Here is a 10,709-nt window from a genome sequence, read left to right on the forward strand (position 1 = left end):
GTGGTAGGTATTTTACTTATTATCTTCACTTCCTTGGACTGAACCTCTCATTGACGTAGACAATTTTATTGTAAGTTCTATGAATACTCGAATACATCTAAAAGGCCCAAGATCTGTTATATGAATTAGGGCAAGTTATCTACATTAATAAAGTACTGCAGGTAGCTTGCTTTTATGGAGATGCATACACACACACACACATATATATAAGCAAGTTCCATAACCTTGTGACATAATACAACGTATACGGTAATTGTGGAAGCCAGGTTAACTGCATGATAAAGCTGAAGTCAGGTGTATAATATGATGTGTCAAGATTTACAATACTGTTGCACTGAGTTTGTCTCAATTTCCCTGACCTGGATTTCCCCTTCTAAGGTCTAAATTTAGACCTTGCGGTGCTTGGGGAAACTCTTGAGAAAGTCAAAACAAAAACATGACACAGGCAGAGTTTAAACTTGTTACCATCTTTAATTAAGCTGCTTTGAAGTAGCATACATTCCATGATAAACATATTTCGAACCCAGGTTCACAGAATCACATTGTAGTTCATTAATGCCAATGTTACAAACAGATCTCTTCACATGGCAAACAAGATCAAGAAAGCAACCATCAGACAGAAGAGACCCATGGCTTCAGACAGGGCAAATCCCAGAATAGCATATGAGAATAGCTGCTGCTTCAGAGAGGGATTTCTGAAATAAAAGGTAAAAGTCATGTTTGCATTCATTCTGAAGCAAGTCTTTTTAACAAATGCATCAATATTATAACTATGACGAGAAAAAAAGTTACAGTGGTACCTCTACTTACGAATGCCTCGACTACCGAAGGTTTCGACTTCCGAAGTCGGCAAACCCGGAAGTATTTTCGCCCCGCGCGCGGTCTGCGCATGCACAAAGCGCAAAAAACGTGCTTCGCACATGCATAAAATGGACGCTTCGACATCTGAAGGTTGTCGGATTGCCTTCATAAGTCAAGGTACCACTGTACCAGCTTATGGAGCAAATTGTTTACACAAAGGGTTTATTTAATTTTTAAAAAGTTTGTGCGCAAGGCACACAGCAACTAAACAGGAATTTACACAAGTTTCAGCATGGCTTGTCAGCCAAGTGCCTGCAGCTCAAATGACTGAAAAGGCTGAGAACCATGTGGCTGTTGCTGAAAGCAATGCTATTTGGCAGGTGTAAGTACGTGAAGTGCATAGTCTTAATATTTCCTCTGGAAGAAATGGGGAAACCTTTAGATAGTTCTACCTACAACTCCCATAAGCCCTAGCAAGTGTGCCCAGGGACTATGGGAATAGTAGTTCAGCAACATATGGAGGGCCAAAAGTCCCCTCTACCTGCTCGGAACAAAGGCAAGCACCAGCAATTATGTAATTTCACTGCTTACTAAAACTCAATTTATTTTCACAGGACTTTGTTGATCATTAGTACCAGTTGCTTGTATTTATTAATTTTATGGCTTTGTTTTATTTTGTATTGCAATTTTAAAATGTGTTTTTTTACTATTCCGTCTCATAATTTGAAATGAAAGGCTGTGTATCTTTTAAAATACATAAAAAACACCACCTTAAAGCCACTCAGAAAATGGGAGGTAGTGGCTACACAAGACTTACCACAAGAGTTAGTAATTTCAGCTGCCTCTTCCCATGGAAAGTTATACCCACCAAACCTTTTAGTGACATTGTGTGGTTCCTGCTCAGTTTCCCAACAGTCTCTACTTAAACTTGAATCTGATATCTTGGCCAAAGCCACTAACATTGTATGCTGTTATTATACAATCCAGAAGAGTATTTACGAAGTTTAGAGCTGGAAAAATTAAAGAATTGGCCATATGCATGCAATCCCCCATCAGCACTAGTAACTACAACCCTTTATAGAGAGAGATTTTAAAGACCTCCCACTTTCAGTTGAATAGTTTCAATTGTAAACATTTAGTTAAGGACCAAGATGAGGCAAAAGTGTTGTTTTTTAAAAGAAAAGCTTCAAATGGCTTTAACAGTTTCATCTCTGCCAGTTCCTTGGTCTCAATACAGGAAGTGTCTTGTCCCATATCAAGCTGCCCACGTGTTAAGATAACTGCCTGATGCCCTGCTCCAACCACCACCTCTATCAGAGGTAAGTTGTAAGAGAAGGCTTTCCTTCCATGGACAATACCTGGATTGTGGACTGCTCCATTCAGAAGGCTTGCCTGGCAACAACAATATCTTTTAGGCACAAGGCAAAGATCTTTCTGTTCAGCTAAGCATTTTTCAATATCCTGATCATCTTAAACTCCGACTTAACTATAAAAAGTATAGCTACTTGTTTAATGATTGTAAAAAAGGTAAAGGACCCCTGACAGTTAAGTCCAGTCGTGAACAACTCTGGGGTTGCGGCGCTCATCTAGCTTTACTGGCCAAGGGAGCCGGCGTTTGTCTGCAGACAGTTTGTCTGCAGACAGTTTGTCTGGGTCATGTTGCCAGCATGACTAAGCCGCCTTTGGCGAAACCAGAGCAGCGCACGGAAACACTGTTTACCTTCCCGCCGGAGCGGTACCTATTTATCTCCTTGCACTTTTTGGTGTGCTTTTGAACTGCTAGGTTGGCAGGAGGTGGGACCGAACAATGGGAGCTCACCCCATCACGGTGATTCGAACTGCCGACCTTCCGATTGGCAAGCCCAAGGCTCAGTGGTTTACACCACAGTGCCACCCGCTTTAATGATTGTAGAGGTTTTTAAAAGTCTTCTAAGCGACTTCAAAAGTTTTCTAAATTCAGATCTATGGCAGTTAAGAAATGTATTAAGTAAACAGAATGAGTTATGCTTTGTTACTTTATACAAGCCCCAAGGTCTTCAAATTCCTGACAGGTCTAATTTGCTACTCCTTCTTACGCTTGGGGCAAGTGCACAGCCTTTCTGACAAGCCTCCTTCTATCCACACCCATTCTGTCCCCAGTATTAAGGAGCTTTCCTCCTTAATCCCAGGGAGAAGACACATGCAGAGCTGGCAGAAGCCCTGCACAGTTATTTCCAGCTTTCTCTGCTTCCACCAGCTCTGGGAGCCACAGCCAGGCTAACTGTGCCATGTGGGTGAGCAGAACAAGCTACAGTATCCTAAACTTGGAAAAAAAGATGTTGCAACTTGAACCCCTTTCAGTATAATGCTGAAAGTTAGAAATAAAGGACCATTACCTGGCATAGCCAATGATTAAACTCCCAAAGACTGTTCCAATACCAGCACCGGAACCAGCCACTCCTACTGTGGCAGCACCAGCACCAATAAATTTGGCAGCCGTGTCAATGTCCCTGCTGATAGCACTAGTTTGAAACTCCCTTAGTGCTAGTTGACTGCCAGTGTTCTGAGCACCAGTAAGGAAAGTTGTGTTGCCCTGAAAGAAACAAGAAGAATTGGATTACATTTGGCACAAGTATTTGCTATAGATTTGTACTGTACTACGAAAGTCACAAGCTTCTACAGCAGGGAAGGAGAGCTTTAAGACACATTTCTTTGGACAGGTGAGTGAGAAGATTTAGAGAGGGTTAGGTTCTTCCTAGATTTTTTTTTTTAAGAACCATGGCGGAAAGTGCCCAAAGCAGTTATGATTCTGATGTCCCTAACAACATCTGCCCACCTGGAACCATCGACAGCATGACGCAATCCCACATCCCTGGAAGAATTAATCGTACCGGACTGAAATTCTGCAAGACAGGTTTAAGCCATCTACTGTGCATTTTGCACTAAATGGCTTGAAGGCATATGGGGGTGGGGCAGAACCTAAGCTACTCTGACTCTGAGCAGTACTTAGATTGGAGACCACTCAGAAATAAACCAAAATATAAGCAGCTTCAAGATCCTTGGAATAATAATAATCAACATCATCATCATCATCCATCTGGTTGGGTTTGCCCAGCCACTCTGGGTGGCTTCCAACAAAATATTAAAATGTCTTCTAGTTGTTTTTCTCTTTGACATCTGGTGGGAGGGTGTTCCACAGGGCAGGTGCCACTACTGAGAAGGCCCTGGTTCCCTGTAACTTGGCTTCTTGCAGCGAGGGAACTGCCAGAAGCCCCTCAGTGCTGGACCTCAGTGTCCAGGCAGAATGATGGGGGTGGAGGTGCTCCTTCAGAAGCAGAGTACAAACAAACACTTTACTACCCGTACTCAGCTGCAGGTCTGTGTTGTTCCAAGTTCAGACACTGAACACAAGGCAGCACGTGTTTGCCAAAAATGAAAATCCGACACTTTGTTGCAAGTTTTACTATTACAAGGCAACAACACATGGGCTCACCAGATCGTTTAGGAAGCTACAGAATTGTTTAAGGTACCTCTCCAGTCCTGGCTTCTGGCCTAAACAACACCGTTGCAGAAATTGGTCTGTACAGAATTCTTGATCCAGTGCGCATCTGAAAAGGGGAGAGGATGAAGAAGTGTGTTAAAGTAATGGGCACTCTCACAAAACTCTGTAACCATAGCCTTCAAAGCAATAACTACACAACATTCCCAGCAGCTTTTGGATTCCTGGGATTTAGTTCTCTTTACGATCACAGTTCAGTAAGTCCATCCATTGAGGAAAATTCTTATTCTATGAAGCTTATCAATGGCTCATCAGGACTTGCAAAGGCACAATTTTGATCTGCAGTCATTCTTACTACACTGACTACAGCTAAAGTCAATGCCACTGAGAAAAAAACTGCTCTTGAAGTCTGACCTTCACTTTTGGCACACGTGGGTTAGATAACACAGCTCATCAGAACCTTGTATTCCCATACGGTATTAAAAGTGTTTTTGCTGTTGAGATAAGGATTTAGTTGGGACTCTAAGCAAATTAACCTTGAAGGATCTCCTCCATTTCTCTCCTTTCCATGTTATCAAGCATTAGCGCCTTAACCGGTAGCAAGATTTCAGAGACAGCTCATCTGTTTGCCTTCATTCTACAGGTACAACTAAGAAAGCTCAGAGCTCCTGTAGCACACTGTCATTTGTATGTTGGCACACATTGCCTAAAGGGGTGCAACTCTGCTGTGCTCAATGACCTTCAGGTCGCTCCAGACCCTACAGGTCTGCAAAAGCAATTCTAATATTTTAATCCTAAGAACTATTAAAAGACAGGCCTGGCGAATTCAGCCTAACTCGTTTTGTGGGGCAACCAAGCAATCCAGGTTTCAGCCTAACACACCAAGACCAGCCAGTACCCTCAGATAAGCACTCCCAGCCCCGGAAACCAGTTCCCAGAAAATCCAGCAACACCCCTCCTCCCTACTATAAGTTGATCTGTGGACTGACAGGTCAACCTGTCAATTAACCCTTGTGGCCTAACCCTCCAAGCACAGATTAAGAGGAAAGGCCTTATGAATGAATGGCTGAGAGGCTGCTGCGGCCTGCTCTTGCCCTTGGATCGCCTACTCGCTTAAGGTCACCCAGTTTTCCCACCCCCACCCCGCCCTCTTTCTGCAGCAGTGGGCCAACTCGGGGGGGGGGGAATTTTGCAAGGAGGGCCACATTGTCCTTAAACATATGCATGAAATGATAGACGTGGAAAGGCAGCTTGGCTGCAAGCAGCAGCTAGGGCAGAGGAGAGAGGCATGAGACAAAAGTCTCCTTGCAAAAAGCACCATTAAGACGCAATGCCCTCCAATTGAATGACTTAACGGGGATCGCCTCTATCCCAGAGTCCAAATCTCTTCCCCCCCCCCAAATCATCAACGACCCCAACCTTTTGCAAAGAAAAAAACCTCAAGGGCAAGAGGGGGAAGCGACCCACCCTGACCAATGCGCAGGCCCCGCTGCCAACTCACCAAGGCGGGGGACCCGGCGGCGAGCTTGACACAGGCGAACATGGCTGCGGACGGGCGGGCGGGCCGGTGGAGCAACGGGGGGCGCTGCGCGGGCTATGGGGTCCCGGGTCTAGGCCGTCTGGCTCGCTGCAGGGGAGGAGAAAGGAGAGTTTTAGGATTCCGGACGGCAGCGCTCTCGGAGCGGGAGGAGGGCTGAGCTCCCCGATGGAGACGGATACAAGGACGGGATCCGGCGAGGCCTACCTTGAACCCGGCAGCGGCGGCTCCTCCGGCTGAGTTGGTGCAGCGGTAGAGGTCGAAGGGACTGCGAGCTCTCCGCGCAGGCGCGGCGACGGCGCTGGAGGGGCGGAGCGCCCAGATGAGGAGGGGCAGGGGGGGGGAAGAGAGAGGAAATTTAATAGGAATTATAAAGGAGGCGAGCGAAACGTTTGCAAGGTCGCTTCCGTCGCGACTTTAATCCATAATACTGTATTGTGGTAGGAATAAAAGGAGGGAAGACTGTATCGACAAGGAAAAGCGTGCTTTTTAAATAATGATGATGATGATGATGATAATAATAATAATTATAATAATAATACTGTAATCATGTTGTTGTTGTTGTTACTATTATTATTATACTGTAATCATAATAATTTGCTTGGTCCCAGCTCCTGCCAACCTAGCAGTTTGAAAGCACGTCAAAGTGCAAGTACAGTGGTACCTCGGTTTATGAACACAATTGGTTCTGGAAGTCTGTTCATAAACTGAAGTGTTCATAAACTGAAGCGAACTTTCCCATTGAAAGTAATGGAAAGTGGATTAATCTGTTCCAGACGGTCCGCGGAGTACTTAAACTGAAGCGTTCATAAACTGAAGCGAACTTTCCCATTGAAAGTAATGGAAAGTGGATTAATCTGTTCCAGACGGTCCGCGGAGTACTTAAACTGAAGTGTTCATAAACTGAAGCGAACTTTCCCATTGAAAGTAATGGAAAGTGGATTAATCCGTTCCAGACGGGTCCGCGGAGTACTCAACCTGAAGCGTACTTAACCCGAAGCATGGGTGTAATTGGTTCCGGAAGTCTGTTCATAAACTGAAGCGTTCATAAACTGAAGCAAACTTTCCCATTGAAAGTAATGGAAAGTGAATTAATCCGTTCCAGATGGGTCCGCGGCGTTCATAAACCGAAAATTCGTAAACCGAGGTGTTCATAAACCGAGGTTCCACTGTAGATAAATAGGTACCGCTACAGTGGGAAGGTAAACGGCGTTTCCGTGTGCTGCTCTGGTTCGCCAGAAGCGGCTTTGTCATGCTGGCCACATGACCTGGAAGCTGTACACCGGCTCCCTCGGCCAATAACGCGAGATGAGCGCCACAACCCCAGAGTCGGTCAAAATTAATTTATTCCCTAGCCACTGTGGGTGGCTACCAACAGAATATTCATAATAGTAATAGAGGGGATTGAGAGAACGTCTTGAAAGACGTGCACTTTTCATAACTGCAGGGTGGGATGCTTGTGAGCATGAAAGGCAGAAAATGCCACAGATTGCTATTTTCTTTATGCCAGCAATTTTGTTTTCTTTTTGCCAGGAAAGTGGGTGGGAGAAGTCTCAGTGTCCCACCTGCTGAATGTTCCCTGAAAACATAGAATTGTACAGTTGGAAGGGACCACGAGGGTCATGTCTCATCCAACCCGCTGCAATGCAGGAATCTTTTGCCCGACATGGGGCTCGAACCTGAGATTCAAGAGTCTCATGCTGTGATGCTGTGCAGACTAACAACCCAGCTTTGCCTGCAGCTATTAAAGATGCAAAAGCCTTATTAGGAGGATCAGAAAAATGGTTAATTTCCATGCTGCATGTGGCATAATAAGGTGATGGTTGTACACAGGTGCTCCCATGCTCCACCCCCTCAGTATTAGGCATACGCAAAGCCCTTTGTCGCTTTTGCTGCAGGAGGGTAATTGCAGCTACCCCTCTGGAAATTATCCAAATGATGAAATGTAGGTTTGAATAAAAATGGCACCTGTGCATGGAAAATAGATCATAACCCTCTTTTGGATATTTTTTTTCTTCTGTATATGGCTGCCCCTCAGCAAAATTATTTAGGCTGCTTACAAAACAAAAACAATCATGGGACTTTAAAAATACAGTAAGAACAAAACAAAACCCCATCATATACCAGCAAACATAAAGCTTCCGCTAGCGGACACAGGAGAAAAATAAAACTATTTGCATCTCAGCTTAAAATTACACTGAAAGAGTGAGAACATAAAGTTAATTGAAAACCACATTAAAACAGTGAATGCCTGGCCTGGAGTTGGTTTTAAAATACAGTTTTTTCTCACTAGTGTGTTCCTCTCACCACACCCAAACAGTTGCACTGTCCAGCAAGATGTTTGGATCCATCTAGAGAGAACATACGGTACTCTAATGATCCAAACTTGTGTTTGGGAACAAACCCTAGGCCTTCACTGTTTCAATGTTACACCCTCCAGAGACAGTCCCAGATTTACAGAAGTCGTCCCAGTTTCTGATTTGATCCCAGAAATGGATCTCACCTCTGCCCCACCACTATGAGTCTGCCATGGCTCTGGGTGAGCAGTAAAACCAGGTGAGTCCTCTTGTTGCCCCCCACAAGCTTCAGACACAACTTAACAACCATAAAAATCACCCAAATTCAACAAGTGGATTTTTGTTTGTTAATGTATGGCCTTCCTAAAGGATAGCATGGGGGAGAGAGGTGGGAGCATAATATAGCGGAGTGAGTAGAATCCTTGAGTAAAACAGGGAGGGGCCCCTGACCATCAGGTCCAGTCGTGTCCGACTCTGGGGTTGCGGCGCTCATCTCGCTCTATAGGCCGAGGGAGCCGGCGTTTGTTCGCAGATAGCTTCCTGGTCATGTGGCCAGCATGACAAAGCTGCTACTGGCGAACCAGAGCAGCGCACGGAAACGCCGTTTACCTTCCCTCCAGAGCGGTCCCTATTTATCTATTTGCACTTTGATGTGATTTCGAACTGCTAGGTGGGCAGGAGCTGGGACCGAGCAACGGGAGCTCACCCCATCGCAGGGATTCGAATCGCCGACCTTCTGATCAGCAAGCCCTAGACTCTGTGGTTTAACCCACAGCGCCACCTGAAAACAGGGAGACCTGGGCTTAAATTATTAGTCCTAACCTCTCAGCCTGAACCTACCTCACAGGACTGTTGTGAGAATAAAAAGGAAGGGTGGGATAAAAATGTAACAAATGAACAATTTTGAGGGGTGGGGAATTCATGTGCCTCTGCTTGTCATTTATTGCAAACAGAACTCATTGTTAAGAGATGCACATTTGCATATATACTGGAGGCTTTCAGTTCATCAGGATAGATAGACAGATGGAAGACACTGGCCTTGAACCAGGACTCCCTTCAGCAAGGAAGTATTCAGACCCCTGGCACAGCGTTTCCTGAGAATTGGGCGCGGGCAGAGACACCGAGAATACTGATTCTTGATCACTGCTCCTTTGATATCGAGGAAGCATGTCTCCACAAAGTCCCCTACCCCAAATGTTTAACTCATAAGGTTCATAACATAAGGCCCATAATTAAGCTATTTTTTTTAAACACCACAACAAACTGATAATTCAGCACGGGTTTCCTTAGGTTTAAAAGGATAACACGCTCTTTTAACCCAAGATTTATTTCAAAGCCCTCCGCACTGCCTGCCGCGTTTGCGTTCCTGGAAAGGAACTTGTCCCTAATGTTTGGATTTGATGAACACACTCGCTCTCTGGCATGGCTAGATTCATTTCCATCTGTTTGCTTGGCATTGTTCCCATTGGAAATGTGTGGTGCCAACTTCAACAGGGCATAGGTGTTAACTAAGCATGGTTTTGGAAGGGAGGGGGCCCCTTCATAACACAGCAAGCGCCACTTCCACTGCCAGGAGATCCCGCTGTGTGCAAATAATTCCAGCTTAGGGCCACATGCTTCATTACATGAGATCACATCTGTAGGTGCTTGTGGGCGTCATAAAAGCAACAAATGGCTACTGGAGTTCTCTTTCCGCTCAGTGTTTGGAATATTACATGGGAAAGTGTCACTGAGCTTGGATGCAAGAGGTTTTATAGACTCGAACCCTTCGGCAGATCCCTACTTTGACTTAACCTTTTGGGGTTTGCATGGCTTGGTGGGTTTTTAATCGGTACAACAGTTTTATAGGCTTTTCGGGAGAAAGGACCATACCTTGTCCAGGATAACCAAAGATGTATTACTAGCAAATCTGGCACCATGTGCATTAAGTAATATTAATGCAGTACAAGTTTTGGCAGTTATTTTGCTCCATAGCCTGTGCTCACCAGCAAATGCAGTCTGCTAGAAGGTGCATGGAGTTTTCTCGAAGCTACGAACATGAGTTTGACCAAACTGCGGGAGGCAGTGCAAGACAGGAGTGCCTGGCGTGCTATGGTCCATGGGGTCACGAAGAGTCGGACACGACTAAACGACTAAACAACAACAGAAGGTGCATGTGGTTGAAATAGCAAGAGATGAAGCTATAATAGCCTTAAATATATAAACTTGGTTTGAATTATTGAGACTTGGATATGGCCAAAAGGGTATGTGAAGTTTGGAAAGATCATTTGATTTGGGCCATTTATTTATTTATTTCAGGTTTTTTTATTTATCCCAAATAGCACTTTCTGCATCCAAAACTGGGGGTGAAAGCTTTGCATTGCTTGTGAAACCAAGGGTGCATTGCTAAAAACCTCATGACTCAAAGTGGAGAAATGAAGCATATGTCTATACATAGCTGCCAACTTTTCCCTTTTCTCACGAGGAAGCCTATTCAGCATAAGGGAAAATCCCTTAAAAAAGGGGATAACTTGGCAGCTATGTGTCTATATCTGCTGACTTTTACATTAGTTGTTCAAGTGAATGTTAGCACTTAAGGCTTGCAAATCTTGTCCAG

General features: G+C 44.7%; 1 protein-coding gene across 1 annotated transcript; it reads right to left on the reverse strand.

Annotated features, from left to right (window-relative positions):
- Positions 1 to 451: 451 nt before the first annotated feature.
- On the reverse strand, positions 452 to 6,068 carry ATP5MC3 (ATP synthase membrane subunit c locus 3). The gene is made up of 5 exons (XM_035134892.3): positions 6,024 to 6,068; positions 5,781 to 5,906; positions 4,311 to 4,388; positions 3,177 to 3,373; positions 452 to 695 (listed from the first exon to the last, which is right to left on the reverse strand). The coding sequence occupies exons 2-5, from the start codon at positions 5,820 to 5,822 to the stop codon at positions 581 to 583; spliced, it is 432 nt and encodes a 143-aa protein (XP_034990783.2). The 5' UTR covers positions 5,823 to 5,906; positions 6,024 to 6,068; the 3' UTR covers positions 452 to 580.
- Between the last annotated feature and the right edge of the window lie 4,641 nt (positions 6,069 to 10,709).

This window comes from Zootoca vivipara, chromosome 1 (genome assembly GCF_965207765.1).
Source record: "Zootoca vivipara chromosome 1, rZooViv2.hap1.1, whole genome shotgun sequence".
Lineage (NCBI taxonomy): Eukaryota > Metazoa > Chordata > Lepidosauria > Squamata > Lacertidae > Zootoca > Zootoca vivipara.